Source organism: Oncorhynchus nerka, linkage group LG11 (assembly GCF_034236695.1).
Source record: "Oncorhynchus nerka isolate Pitt River linkage group LG11, Oner_Uvic_2.0, whole genome shotgun sequence".
In the NCBI taxonomy this organism is placed as follows: domain Eukaryota; kingdom Metazoa; phylum Chordata; class Actinopteri; order Salmoniformes; family Salmonidae; genus Oncorhynchus; species Oncorhynchus nerka.
Genome location: NC_088406.1, coordinates 51,236,254 through 51,251,561, shown reverse-complemented (window position 1 = coordinate 51,251,561; position 15,308 = coordinate 51,236,254). Strand labels below are relative to the sequence as shown.

The 15,308-nt window shown below is 45.2% G+C and overlaps 1 protein-coding gene across 5 annotated transcripts in view; it reads left to right on the top strand.

Moving 5' to 3' along the window:
- Positions 1-15,130, top strand: part of LOC115137097 (signal-induced proliferation-associated 1-like protein 3) — a 101,101-nt gene extending 85,971 nt beyond the window's left edge. For 4 of the 5 annotated variants that reach the window (XM_065024634.1, XM_029673146.2, XM_029673145.2 and 1 more), the window contains 10 exons: positions 1,987-2,111; positions 4,903-5,015; positions 5,118-5,569; positions 7,071-7,304; positions 7,442-7,604; positions 7,696-7,879; positions 8,216-8,371; positions 8,645-8,771; positions 9,314-9,395; positions 9,956-15,130. In XM_065024634.1, the coding sequence (XP_064880706.1) occupies positions 1,987-2,111; positions 4,903-5,015; positions 5,118-5,569; positions 7,071-7,304; positions 7,442-7,604; positions 7,696-7,879; positions 8,216-8,371; positions 8,645-8,771; positions 9,314-9,395; positions 9,956-10,099 (1,780 nt within the window). In that variant the 3' untranslated portion in view covers positions 10,100-15,130. The remainder of the gene's footprint in view (positions 1-1,986; positions 2,112-4,902; positions 5,016-5,117; positions 5,570-7,070; positions 7,305-7,441; positions 7,605-7,695; positions 7,880-8,215; positions 8,372-8,644; positions 8,772-9,313; positions 9,396-9,955) is intronic. The other variant, XM_029673148.2, reaches the window with a different exon arrangement.
- Positions 15,131-15,308: the final 178 nt, after the last annotated feature.

The window sequence follows — 15,308 nt, the reverse complement described above, 5'->3', positions numbered from 1 at the left end:
TGTTCCCTTTATTTTTTTGAATAGTGTATTTCACTTGTCTGAAAAGACAAACTCCCCCTATCTGGCAGACTGGGAGATCTGTGGCTAAATCGAGTGCGCCTACTGCGCTTGCCTACAGAGCATCCACGACCCCGGCCACAGCAAATTTGATACTAGCCTACGTAAGATTTAATAACTTTTAAAACCATAACCACAGAGAGACTGTCAAAGAATACAGGAGAAATCTGCTGTTTTTATGAGTGAGTTAATGTTCAAGTTTTTATTCAGCCCTGTCAACTGTTTATATTCAACACTATTAGAAAACATAAAACGCTCTTCTGTGTTTCCATTCGCGCTGCCGCAGCAATGAAAAGAGTAGAGGTGTATCGATAGCCCTGCGTTTTTATTATTATTATTATTATTAGCAGCAGCTCGTCGTATATATTTTCTTAGGAATATTTCACTTTCTCTGGTCATAGGAATGTGGTGCGACTCGAGTTTAGCCATCAGATGGAAGACAGTGTCCCCTGCACTGAGACTAATGCCATGTTCAAAACAACTGGGAACTCAGGAAAGCTCCGACTTCAGTGCATTCAAAACAACTGGGAGCTTGGGGAAAAATCATTTTGAGCGGTCATCCAACTTTGATGTCTTTGAAGATCACTAACGTCATGATTTGACCTAGTTCCCAAATGTCTTGAATGCACCATGACCATCATGTGCAAGTACCATCAGTCCAGTAAAATAAAAATAAAAAGCTAAATATTTCAATTTATGCACTAGTGCTTACACCAACTGCTATATTTTGTTATCAAGCTTGAGTTTTGAAATATAATATGGTCTGATAATAACAGTATGGGAAGGCCAGGCATATAGCCAATATGCTGTGATCATGTATTAGGCCTACTGCACAAACCTCATTCCTACAGAACAGTTTTTATTAGGTTAATGTAACATTTTTTAAGTCGTGTTTTTTTTTAAGAATCTGAGCGGTAGCTCTCCACTTGCTTTTTGACTGCAAAAGTGAACTTGACGGAGAAAAGGTTGGTGACCACGGTCTTAGTGATGGACTGTGCCATCCCTGTGGCCTCTGCAATGGATTAGTCCACTGAGACAGGCGTGTCACACAGATGTCTTGTGCTCCTCAAAGAAAAAACCGATCAATCAGTCGACTAAATGGGTTCAGCCCGAGTGTTTGTGTGTGCTGTACACTTTTTTTTTTTTGTCCACCTGTATGTTCATCTTAGTCTCTGTGTAACCTTGCGTGTGTGCGGGTGTGTGAGTTAGGCCTGGGCGGTTTGGCCAAAATATCATATCCCAATATTTGTACATTTTTGGACCAGACTTGGGCAGTATACCGTATATACAGGTGTGTTTTGAAGTACAGAGGGGGATTTTCATTTTATTCAACAACAGAAAATGTAATTGAGCCATTCATATGGTAACTTATATGGTAACAAATTATACTTAAAATTCACTACAAATGTTTGCCAGACAAATATCTTATAAGTTAACTATTTAAGATGTGCCAAATATATTGTCTCCAGCTATGGATTTGGTTAGCTTACTTGCTAGCTATAACGTTAGGTGGCTAGCTTGCAATATCAAGCTTCTTGGTTACAGCAAAGATGATCAATCCCCTTCTGGATCAAGTGGGAGTAGCCTTTTGAGATAGTTCTATAACTTCCATGACCTTGGTTGTCTGTCCTTGCTTATGCCTTGTTTGTATTTAGCTAGCGTCCACTATGGGAATTCGCTAGTACTCTGTTAACCTTTTTTTAACATAAAAACATTATTTGCAGGAGGAGAGGGAGAAATGACTCAAGTAGAAAACAGAGTAAACTATAAAACCAGAAACCCGTTGGAGTGGCGTCTTCCATTTAACAAACCAAACATTGAAATAACGCTGTAAAGGGCAAAGTAAAAACCCAAACCAGCCCGTGCATCAATAACGGTGTATAGTAAAATATTGTGTGTGTAAAATTTCTGTTCCTCTTATCTGTGTAGGTACGGTTCAGCCCAGCGTCCCCTGTTGGCCTACGAACCTCATCTCAGTCTGGACATCACCTCTAGTGGAGAGTCCTCCTCGGGCTTCACAAGCCAGGAAAGCACTATGGAGCGCTGCAAGACAGGTACACAAACACACACATGTATGTAGAAAAACATACAGAACACACACACACATATATATACTGCTCAAAAAAATAAAGGGAACACTAAAATAACACATCCTAGATCTGAATGAATGAAATATTCTTATTAAATACTTTTTTCTTTACATAGTTGAATGTGCTGACAACAAAATCACACAAAAATGATCAATGGAAATCAAATGTATCAACCCATGGAGGTCTGGATTTGGAGTCACACTCAAAATTAAAGTGGAAAACCACACTACAGGCTGATCCAACTTTGATGTAATGTCCTTAAAACAAGTCAAAATGAGGCTTGGTAGTGTGTGTGGCCTCCACGTGCCTGTATGACCTCCCTACAACGCCTGGGCATACTCCTGATGAGGTGGCAGATGGTCTGCTGAGGGATCTCCTCCCAGACCTGGACTAAAGCATCCGCCAATTCCTGGACAGTTTGTGGTGCAACGTGGTGTTGGTGGATGGAGCGAGACATGATGTCCCAGATGTGCTCAATTGGATTCAGGTCTGGAGAACGGGTGGGCCGGTCCATGGCATCAATGCCTTCCTCTTGCAGGAACTGCTGACACACTCCAGCCACATGAGGTCTTGCATTAGGAGGAATCCAGGGCCAACCGCACCAGCATATGGTCTAACAAGGGGTCTGAGGATCTCATCTCGGTACCTAATGGCAGTCAGGCTACCTCTGGCGAGCACATGGAGGGCTGTGCGGCCCCCCCAAAGAAATGCCACCCCACACCATGACTGACCCACCGCCAAACCGGTCATGCTGGAGGATGTTGAAGGCAGCAGAACGTTCTCCACGGCTTCTCAAGACTGTCACGTCTGTCACATGTGCTCAGTGTGAACCTGCTTTCATCTGTGAAGAGTACAGGGCGCCAGTGGCGAATTTGCCAATCTTGGTGTTCTCTGGCAAATGCCAAACGTCCTGCACGGTGTTGGGCTGTAAGCACAACCCCCACCTGTGGACGTCGGGCCCTCATACCACCCTCATGGAGTATGTTTCTGACCGTTTGAGCAGACACATGCGCATTTGTGGCCTGCTGGAGGTCATTTTGCAGGGCTCTGGCAGTGCTCCTCCTTGCACAAAGGAGGAGGTAGCGGTCCTGCTGCTGGGTTGTTGCCCTCCTACGGCCTCCTCCACGTCTCCTGATGTACTGGCCTGTCTCCTGGTAGCGCCTCCATGCTCTGGACACTACGCTGACAGACACAGCAAACCTTCTTGCCATAGCTCGCATTGATGTTCCATCCTGGATGAGCTGCACTACCTGAGCCACTTGTGTGGGTTGTAGACTCCGTCTCATGCTACCACTAGAGTGAAAGCACTGCCAGCATTCAAAAGTGACCAAAACATCAGCCAGGAAGAATAGGAACTGAGAAGTGGTCTGTGGTCACCACCTGCAGAACCACTCCTTTATTGGGGGTGTCTTGCTAATTGCCTATAATTTCCACCTGTTGTCTATTCCATTTGCACAACAGCATGTGAAATTGATTGTCAATCAGTGTTGCTTCCTAAGTGGACAGTTTGATTTCACAGAAGTGTGATTGACTTGGAGTTACATTGTGTTTAAGTTTTCCCTTAATTTTTTTGAGCTATATATATATATATAATATATATATATATGTATATGTGAGGGAGAGAGAGAGGCTGGTAACTCCTCTATATGTCTGTGTGCCATAAAAAAGCCAGACTACAGTTTGCAACTGCACATGGGGACAAAGATCGTACTTTTTGGAGAAATGTCCTCTGGTCTGATGAAAACAAAATAGAACTGTTTTGCCATAATGACCATCGGTAAGTTTGGAGGAAAAAGGAGGAGGATTGCAAGCCGAAGAACACCATCCCAACTGTGAAGCACAGGGGTGGCAGCATTATGTTGTGGGGGTGCCTTGCTGCAGGAGGGCCTGGTGCACTTCACAAAATAGATGGCATCATGAGGAACGAAAATTACGTGGATATATTGAAGCAACATCTCGAGATCAATCAGGAAGTTGAAGCTTGGTTGCCAATGGGTCTTCCAAATGGACAATGACCCCAAGCATACTTACAAAGTTGTGGCAAAATAGCTTAAGGACAACACAAAGCCCTGACCTCAATCCTATAGAAGATTTGTGGGCAGAACTGAAAAGGCGTGTGCGAGCAAGGAGGCCTACAAACCTGACTCAGTTACACCAGCTCTGTCAGGAATGGGCCACAATTCACCCAACTTATTGTGGGAAGCTTGTGGAAGGCTACCTGAAATGTTTGACCCAAGTTAAACAATTTAAAGGCAATGCTACCAAATACTAATTGAGTGTATGTAAACTTTTGACCCACCTGGAATGTGATGAAATAAATAAAAGCTGAAATAAATAATTATCTCTACCATTATTCTGACATTTCACATTCTTAAAATAAAGTGGTGATCCTACCTGACCTAAAACGGGGAATTTTTACTAGGATTTAAATGTCAGGAATTGTGAAAAAACTGAGTTTAAATGTAGTTGGCTAAGGTGTATGTAAACTTCGGACTTAAACTGTGCATATGCGTACACACAGAAATAAAAGAGTCCGGATTAAAGACGGTCATTTGGAGTGTCTCCAAATCGAACTGAGTTCTCCATCCATCACCATGAAAAGGGTCTTGAATTCTGACTACCTCAATACACTGTGTATTACCTGTGACCAGACACACAGTATATGGCCTACATACCACACCTGTCACTACATTAGGCATGTGATGAGTAATGTGTAAAGGTGTGTGTTTGTGTGTGTGTGTGTTTTTCTGCCCAGAGCCCCTATGGCATGTCCCAGCTTCATCATCTCGGGGGCCAGGAAGAGGGGGGCAGAGGAAACCCACCCGACAGGATGTCCCAGGGAAAGACTCCCCCAACAGACACTCAAAGGTCAGATATAACTGTCATCTTTTATTTAGAGAGATTTTCTGCCTGTTGCTTTTCTGTGTATCTACCGTCTCTTTCTCTCTCACCTCATCCCGCTCTCTGTAGGGTGAGACCCAGTACTCCAGCCACTCCAGCAGTAACACTCTCTCCAGTAACGCGTCCAGCAGCCACAGTGACGAGCGCTGGTTCGACGGGGCCGGGGGGGAGAGAGGAGGCCCGGGGGGGTCCCGGGGTTACCTAGGCGACCTGGCCGAACCTGACCCCGACCCCCTCAGTAAGGGCGGGTCCAGTGACAGCGGCATCGACGCCCCCACCCTCTACAACACCAAGCCTGGCGCACGCCACGGAAACCAGTCCAGCCAATCACAGAAGCCCCTGCACTGTTCAGCAACCTATAATAGCGGGCTGCAGGAGCTCTCTGAGGCGAGGGGCAACATCGTCGAGGGGCGGAGACTGCAGTCATCGCCTGTATTACCTGCCAATCAGAACAAAGGATACCGCACACGCACCTTCCCTCCTGGATCCAACGTGGAGAAGCCAGACTCATTAAAACCCAGGTAGGAGAGACACAAAAACACACACATAGCGCTTATACACTCAAACTCAGGTTGGCTTTTAGTAGTGGAAAGGGGAGGAGAAAGAACTGTATGCTTTGTCCACACAGGCATCCCACCCCTCATGCTTAACATGCCAAAACACACAAGGGTTTAATCCCTATGGGGGGCATGTATGGGTCAGATGTATCACCCCTGCCCTACATATATGTGGACACATATTTAGAGAGTCCAGCTACTCCTATAGGGGATTAAAGGATTGGGGGTTTAAACCCCCCAGTCTATCCCCAGTCACTCAGGGAACAGGGCAGGACACTGGCATTCTGACACAGAGGCACCCAACACGTAACATACAAGGTATGTAGTCTAAACTGTGGTACAGGAGCTTAGGAAATGGGGACAGAGACGTGTGAGTGGTGAGATGGATGGATGGGTGGAGGTATGGCGAGATGGTGGGTTGGAGGGACATTTTGTAGATGGTGGGTTGGAGGGACATTTTGTAGATGGTTGGTTGGAGGAACATTTTGTAGATGGTTGGTTGGAGGGACATTTTGTAGATGGTTGGTTGGAGGGACATTTTGTAGATGGTTGGTTGGAGGGACATTTTGTAGATGGTTGGTTGGAGGGACATTTTGTAGATGGTTGGTTGGAGGGACATTTTGTAGATGGTTGGTTGGAGGGACATTTTGTAGATGGTTGGTTGGAGGGACATTTTGTAGATGGTTGGTTGGAGGGACATTTTGTAGATGGTTGGTTGGAGGGACATTTTGTAGATGGTTGGTTGGAGGGACATTTTGTAGATTGTGTGTTGGTTGGAGGGACATTTTGTAGATTGTGTGTTGGTTGGAGGGACATTTTGTAGATTGTGTGTTGGTTGGAGGGACATTTTGTAGATTGTGTGTTGGTTGGAGGGACATTTTGTAGATTGTGGGTTGGTTGGATGGACATTTTGTAGATTGTGGGTTGGTTGGATGGACATTTTGTAGATTGTGGGTTGGTTGGATGGACATTTTGTAGATTGTGGGTTGGTTGGATGGACATTTTGTAGATTGTGGGTTGGTTGGATGGACATTTTGTAGATTGTGGGTTGGTTGGATGGACATTTTGTAGATTGTGGGTTGGTTGGAGGGACATTTTGTAGATGGTTGGTTTACTCGAGTGATTGGGTGGATGGTGTGCACGGAAAGTCATGATGGCTGGTCAGGGATAATCACTGATTATGCTGTGACACTAACAGATGTTGGTTGAGGTGCCTTTTTTTGTTGTTGGTGGAATTTAGTTGGGAGACAAAGGGGATTTGAGAGGAGAATTCCACCAGCAGCTGTTCTGCATGACGTGTGGCTTGTTGTGTCTGTTATGGATCTCACCCTGAATCGATCCGTCAATTCAAGCATGTGTGTATCTCCTAAACCTATGCACCATTGATATTGACTTTGTTATGCATGTAAATAGATGGAGATCGATTTATGGATTGGAGCGTGTGTCTGTTTGTGTGTCGTCACAGGGCCTGCTACACACCCCAGGGTTACAAGACCCCTGCAGCAGAGAAATCGCGACCGGTCCGAGCCGCCACGGTCACGCCCAACTCTGCTCTACTCAGCTCCACCCCTCTCTCTAGCTCCGCCCCCAAGGCCTTATGCAGCAAGAACAGGCTGGGCCCCTGGCAACCAGATGACAACGCCCCCTCCCCTTCAAACATACCCACTACCTACTGCTCTGACAGCAACAGCAGCAAGAAGTAAGTGTGTGTGTGTGTGCACCAGTTTTCTACACCACCAGCACAAAAGTCAAGCATCACACCACTGTGTTAAGCCATGCCCGGTGTGATAAGTTGTTGCTGTATTTAACCTATATTCCTGCTCTGTGTGTGTTCAGGCAGGTGGACGTGAATTCTAAGAACGTGTTCGGACAGCCCCGTCTCAGAGCGTCGCTAAGGGACCTGCGGTCTCCACGGAGATCCCACAAGAGCACCGTCGAGGACGACCTGAAGAAACTCATCATCATGGACAGCCCTGGCGAGATACCACAAAGAGACATGGTGAGGGACACACACAGTACAAACACACAGTACATTTACACACACACAAACATACTACCCCACGACTAACCTCCCTCCCTTCTCTTTTCAGTCTCCTCGGCGCACTCTTCAGCGCACGTTCTCAGACGAGTCTCTGTGCAGCGGGCGCAGGGATGCCAGCTATGCCAGCACTGCCCCCCTGTTTGACCAGGGCACTCCCAGCGACCTGCTGTTCACCTCCACCCTGCCCACCCGGCGCCATGCACACTCTGCCAGCCACATGCCCAACAAGAAGGGTGAGTGGGGCCACAGCTTGATGTCGCTACCTTCTCACTTCCCTGTATCCGTACCTAATTATGGTATGTCAAGAACGCACAGAGCTCAGTTATAGTTATACAAGGAATAATTTATGTGCTACCTTTAAAGGAGTAGTCCACTCAAAAACAATATTTTGGCGTTTCTTTAACCAGTCCACTTTTCATACTGTCCCAAAATGTTTTGCATGTCAGCTGTCAAGTTTTCAAGATGCATGACTTTCAAGAAGCAAAGTTTATCATGCGACGTCGTCATGAATGCTAATCTGCTAAGTCTTTAGTTAATTTGACCTCCTTGCCCTCCTCCCCGCTGGCCAGTCCCTATGTCTGCGTCGGAGCTGTCATTGAAAGAGGTGAGGGATAAGGTTCCCCCCCTGAGGAGGCTGGACCCAGGGCTCATACCCCTGCCTGACACTGCCTGTGGCCTGGAGTGGGCCAGCCTGGTCAACGCTGCCAAGGCCTACGAGGGTGAGTGTGAGTATTCTGTGTGTGTGTGTGTTCAGATATCTGGTCCCCTGCCACCACAAACCCTCTCACAGCAGCTCCAGCGGGCAGAGACCAACTGAGACATGATCCTGGGCCTCAGTTACAGCCCCTAGCCCAGCTGGGCTGCTCCTTGACGGGCTTGACTGGGTGAAATCTCCCTGGAGACCTTGCATTGTAAAAGCTGATTGGGGGCAGCCTTTGTTGTTTGGTAGCTGACTGCGAAGGGGGAAATGCAGTCTTGTAACTGTGTGTGTGTTACAGTGCAAAGGGCAGTGTCTCTATTCTCGCTCACCGAGCCTCAAGTTGGGGTTCCAGACATGCGGCCGATCATCAGTCCAGTCCAGTTCCAAACACCTCAGACTCCACGCACTACCCCCACCTTCAGCGGGTAAGTCTCCGATTCACACACCAGCTCAAACAATCGCGGTCTGTAGCCGCCACAATCATGGCGGTTACAGCAGATGGGGATTGTTTTGTCTATTTGACACCGATACTACAGATCCTAAACACAGTATTTGAGTGTATAAAAGCACTGGCTACACTTGGACTTCCCATTTTTCCTTTTGTCAGGTCAACCTCACCGGTCACATGTAGAGAGCTGTACTGGCAGTGCCATCTTGTGGTTAGCTCTGGTAATTACACATGGATCAAACAAGTTACTAAGGATCTCTCTGAACACCTGCTGTAGGGAACAAACAGTGGAGTGTTTGAGTTAAAGCAGTCTGGGCCTGTTCAGCTTGTGTTGTCTCAGGGCATGACTACAACCAGCCTGTCACGGAAACTGCCTCTTGTTTACCAAACTAACACGCTGCGTTGTACGGTCCTTATAAACTCTGTTGTTCTGTTGAACACACCTTGTTAAACCCGTCTGCCCTACCTGCTACTTAACCCATTAGACAGTGTGAGATAAATGTCTTTGTGTGTTTTCAGGGATGAGGTACCCAACGACCTCTCGGGACGGCTGTACAGCCTAGAGGTGATGCTGAAGCGGCTCAACACTGACCTGGAGAAGGTACCGTTTACACCAGAGAGACATTTAGACTATATGCTCATTTAAATGGCTGTACCACTGACACAGCAAGAATTTAATCTGGTAATAAATAAACGGCCTCCTGAGTGGCACAGCGGTCTAAGGCAGTGCTAGAGGCGTTACTACAGACCCGGGTTCATTCCCGGGCTGTGCCACAACCAGCTGTGGCCTGGAGTCCCATAGGACGGCGCACAATTGGACCAGCGTCGTCCTAGTTAGGGGAGGGTTTGGCCGGGATGACTTTACTTGGCTCATTGAACTCTAGCGACTCCTTGTGGCAGGCTGGGTTGGTGCACATTGGTGCGGCTGGCTTCCGGGTTAAGCGGGCGGGTGTCGAGGAGCGTGGTTAGGTGGGTCATGTTTTCGGAGGACACATGACTCCACCTTTGCCTCTCCCGAGCCCGTTGGGGAGTTGCAGCGATGAGACAAGATCGAAAATGGGGAGAAAAGAAAATACCAATACAAAAGAAAGATCAAGATAATTAACACATTCTTTCTCTTTCTGTCTCCTCCCCACATTCACCTCCCTCTCTGTCTCTCAGGAGAAGAAGGACAAAGTGCACCTGTTGGCTGAGATGGCTAACCTGCGGCAGAATAACCAGCGGCTCCAGGAAGAGAGCCACTCGGCCAGTGAGCAGCTCCGCAAGTTCAGCCTGCTCTTCACCGACCCCCCGCAGAGGAAGTGAGCTCACACGAACACAGGAAGTGACCTCGGAGCGAGAGTGCGAGAGCATCCGCAGAGAGAACTTGTGACCTAAGCCAGAGAATGATGGAGAGGAGGGAAGAGGTTAGGGTAAAGGTGATTTTAGTGGAACGACAGTCATAGTGAGTTTCATGCTGTTGGGATTGAGTGGGGAATGGATTTGTTAGTGGGTCTGGTTAGGCTCTGTGGAATACATGGGCAATAGAAAATAAAGTTAGTGTGTGAAATGATGTACAAGAAAATAAGAGAGGGAAAGAACGCCCCCCCCCTACATTCTCACGTTCTTTCCCTCGCCTGCTGCTTCTGTCACATTCCAACCACACCATCTCCCTCCTGCCTCTCCACTACCTCTCCACCACTGACCTGCTCTGGGGAGAGAGACCTGTCGTTATGCCGCCACCCTCTCTGTGGCGCACAACCAGAAACCATGCCTCGCTCTGGGTTGGATGGACACAGGGACTGCAGAGAACCAATGGATCCCCGTTGGCTCATCTGAAACCGAATTGCCTAGACAGAAGAGCCTGCAAGTAGACACGCCTATTTTTTTTTTTTTTACTCTAAAAGAGTCCCAACACAGCACAAGCTGACTCTCCCTCAGCCTGTGCACCCAGAGTGAATCCCTCTGTCCCTGCTTGTAGGTTTTTATTTTTGTACACTCCTGCGTCAGAGAAAAGCCAGTAAAGAGGAGAGATGTTATGAACCTTAGAACACTAGATCACCCAGAGAGGCCTAATACTGTTCCTGAAGCGAATCAGCCAAAAACAAACACGAGCTCTGGCTCAAAAAAAAGAGAGAGAGACTACAACTCCCAGAATGCTCTGGGATACGTGTGTTTATAAAAGATGTGGTACTGTAGTTTTGCCCGTGTGGTTCAACATATAGCTTGAACACATGCATATTGTACTGATACGCTTTGTTGAGTGTGATAGGTTGGCACGGGGCATTTCAGTCATGAGCACGCTGTGTTATGACCGCTACGCTAGTGAGATGAGACATCTTGTACTTTCAGAGACAGAATATAGTGTCATAAACTCAATGATAGTATCTCATCTCAGTTTTTTTGGTTTAGCGGTCAATGTTAAAGGTATTTACAAATATCTAAGCATTTAAAAAAAAAAATAACATATGTAGAATTATCATATTTTGTGGTTTCTGTTTTTTTTACCAACTGCTAGTACACACATCTGTGTGCATTTAGAAAATACATAGAAATTATCACTTAAACACTGTAGCACCTGTGTCATGGTGCAATAGCTGTGTGTGTGTGCTAACAGTCCTCGTGTCTGCAGAGTCAAACTGAACAATTTCTACACAACTGTGAGACCTAGCTAAATAACTTCAGTAACTTATCCTGTGGTGATGGGTCTGTGAAACGTGTGGCCATTTCGAAAACAAACAAATACGACAGGAATACACTAAACTAAATCAACACTCACGCTTGGTTATATTCTGTATAGAAACTATTTTTCTTACCGATGTGTGTCCATTGTTTGTGATGAATGTGGGATAAATGGAGGGCAGCATGGAGCTGGCAAAACCAACGGTGTGGGTTCCAATTCTCGTTTGGACCACATCCATTTACTAAAATTATGAAAATATCTGCTGAAGGACCATATGACTATTTTGGTTCCATTAAATGTAACCCCGAGCACAGTTAAGTCGTCGTAGACCCCCTTTTCAGGAACCCCCCTGCCCTGCCTCAACTGGAATCCTGTCTTCCCTTCACTACTCTCAGGACCCTTCACAGACATCCCCTTTTACAGACTGTACTATTTATTTGTATTTATTGTTTTGTGTGTGTGGACATGTACCTATATGGTGTAAACCCTTTGTGGCTGGATCGGTGGACATTCACATGCATATGGCAGAAAACATACAAAACAAACTACACAACCCTGCCCTCACTCTTTCAGAAACGTTTGTACATTTACGAGAGACATTACGTTGAGATAAGAGCAACATGTACAGTACATTCGGAAAGTATTCAAACCTCTTTACTTTTTCCAGATTTTGTTATGTTCCAGCCTGGCTCTAAAATGTATTTAATTATTTTTTCCCACTCATCAATCTACACACAATACCCCATAATGACAGAGCGAAAACAGGTTTTTAGAAATTGTTGTAAATTTATTTACTTAAGTATTCAGACCCTTTTCTTTGAGACTTAATTGATTTCGTGTGCATCCTGTTTCCATTGATCATCCTTGAGATGTTTCTACAACTTGATTGGAGTCCACCTGTGGTAAATTCAATTGGTTGGACATGATTTGGAAAGGCACACACCTGTCTATATAAGGTCCCACAGTTGACAGTGCATGTTAGAGCAAAAACCGAGCAGAGGTTGAATAAATTGTCCGTAGAGCTCCGAGACAGGGTTATGTTGAGGCAGAGATCTGGGGACAGGTACCAAAAAATGTCTGCAGTATTGAAGGTCCCCAAGAACACAGTGGCCTCCATTCTTAAATGGAAGAAGTTTGGAACCACCAAGACTTCCTAGAGCTGGCCGCAAAGCCAAACTGAGCAATCGGGGGAGAAGGGCCTTGCTCAGGGAGGTGACCAAGAACCCGATGGTCATTCTGACATGGCTCCAGAGTTCCTGTGTGGAGATGGGAGAATCTTCCAGAAGGACAACCATCTCTGCAGCACTCCACCAATCAGGCCTTTATGGTAGAGTGGCCAGACGGAAGCCACTCTTCAGTAAAAGGCACATGACAGCCTGGCACCATCCCTACGGTGAAGCATGGTGGTGGCAGCATCATGCTGTGGATATGTTTTTCAACAGCAGGGAGACTCGTCAGGATAGAGAGAGAGATGAACGGAGCAAAGAACAGCGAGATCTTTAAAAGCCATCCCCAGAGCCAGGACTTTGAACCCCGCTCAAACATCTCGAGTGACCTGACAATAGCTGTGCAGCGACGCTCCCCATCCAACCTGACAGAGTTTGAGACGATCTGCAGAGAAGAATGGGAGTAACTCCTCAAATACAGGTGTGCCAAGCTTGTAGCGTCATTCCCAAGAAGACTTGAGGTAATAATCGCTGCCAAAGGTGCTTCAACAAAGTACTGAGTAAAGGGTCTGAATACTTATGCAAATTGGTATTTTTTATAAATGTGAAAAATGTGGGGGTATTGTGTGTAGAGTCATGAGGAGATAAAACAATTGACTCCATCTTAGAATAAGGCTGTAACGTAACAAAGTGGAAAAAGTCAAGGGGTCTGAATACTTTCCGAATGCACTGTACAGACATCTGTCTCCATTTCTCTGTGTACTGTAAGCTGCCTCATCCTCCTCCAGCCAGTAATATCATCTTGGACATACCAAGAGCAACTCAAACATAACCCTACACACTCATGTTATCACTGAAGCTCAGCAAATGTGCTGTGATGTTGATATCTGCAATGTCTTAATCTTTATTTTGTTTATTTGTGTGTGGAGGGGTATCGGTGTTTTTAAGGATTTAGTTTGGCTGTATTTGATTTCAAGAAAACTGTAGTTAAATACAGTACCAGTCAAAAGTTTGGACAGACCTACTAATTCAAGTGTTTTTATTTTTGCTATTTTCTACATGTAGCAACCAAAAGAAGTGTTAGCCATATCAAATGTATTTTATATGTGAGATTCTTCAAAGTGGCCACCCTTTGCCTTGATGACAGCTTTGTATCCATCAACCAGCTTCATGAGGTGGAATGATTTTCCTTCACTCTGCAGTCCAACTCATCCCAAACCATCTCAATTGGGTTGAGGTTGGGTTATTGTGGAGGCCAGGTCATCTGATGCAGCACTCCATCACTCTCCTTCTTGGTCAAATAGCCATTACACAGCCTGGAGGTGTGCTGGGTAATTGTCCTGTTGAAAAACAAATGATAGTCCCACTAAGTGTAAACCAGATGGCATGGCGTATCGCTACAGAATGCAGTTTTGGATTTATCAGCCCAAAGGACAGATTTCTCGTGTTTTATGGCCCAAGCAAGTCTCTTATTATTTGTGTCCTTTAGTAGTGGTTTCTTTGCAGCAATTTGACCATGAAGGCCTGATTCACGCGGTCTCCTCGAACCGTTGATGTTGAGATGTGTTTGTTACTTGAAATCTGTGAGGTACAATCTCAGGTGCAGTTAATTGACGATTTATGAGGTGCAGTTAACTCTAATGAACTTATCTGTGGCGGTCCTCATGAGAGCCAGTTTCATCATAGCGCTTGATGGTTCTTGAGACTCCACTTGAAGAAACTTTAGAAGTTCTTGAAATGTTCTGAATTGACTGACCTTCATGTCTTAAAGTAATGATGGACTGTTGTTTCTCTTTGCTTATTTGAGCTGTTAGTCTTTTACCAGATAGGGCCATCTTCTGTATACCCCCCTTACCTTGCCACAACACAACTGATTGTCTGAAATGCATTAAGAAGGAAATAAATTCCACATTCACTTTTAACAAGGCACACCTGTTAATTGAAATGCATTCCAGGAGATTATTTCATTGTTTTGTTGTCTCCACTATTATTCTACAATGTAGAAAATAGTCAAAAATAAAGAAAACCCTTGAATGAGTAGGTGTATCCAAACTTGTACTGTACATGTTGAACATAGCTCGGTGCATCAATGTTGCATGTGCACAAATCACAAATGGTAACATCGAAACTTGGTAAATGGATCAATTGTATGATTTTTTTTTTTGATGTTTAATATTTGTCTTAATTTATTTTTGGAACATATTGGCCACTTTTGCGACATAAAATACAAAATAGTGGAATTAAGAGGGTACTTTGTTTTTATTTCTGTATATGCCGTTTGATTTGAAATCTTTGTATAGAGCTGATTTGTATGATTTACATAGTTTTTCTTACTTTGTTGGTGCATTCTGCATATGAGGCAGGAGTGCTTTATGCATTGACGAAAACTTACGGTTGAACATTGTTTTTTCTTGGGGATGTTGTATCAATGACTGTACATTTTAAAAGTGTAAATTGTTTTCATTATTTTATAAGAAGATATATTAAAAATCTTTCATAATGATAGAATCTGTCCTTTATTTTTATTTTTGGCAATGGTATTTTATTTTAACTAGGCAAGTCAGTTAAGAACATTCTTATTTACAATGACGGCCTACCAAAAGGCCTCCTACGGGGACTGGGATGAAAAATATAGGACAAAACACACATGGACAAGAGAGACACCATAACACTACATAAAGACAGA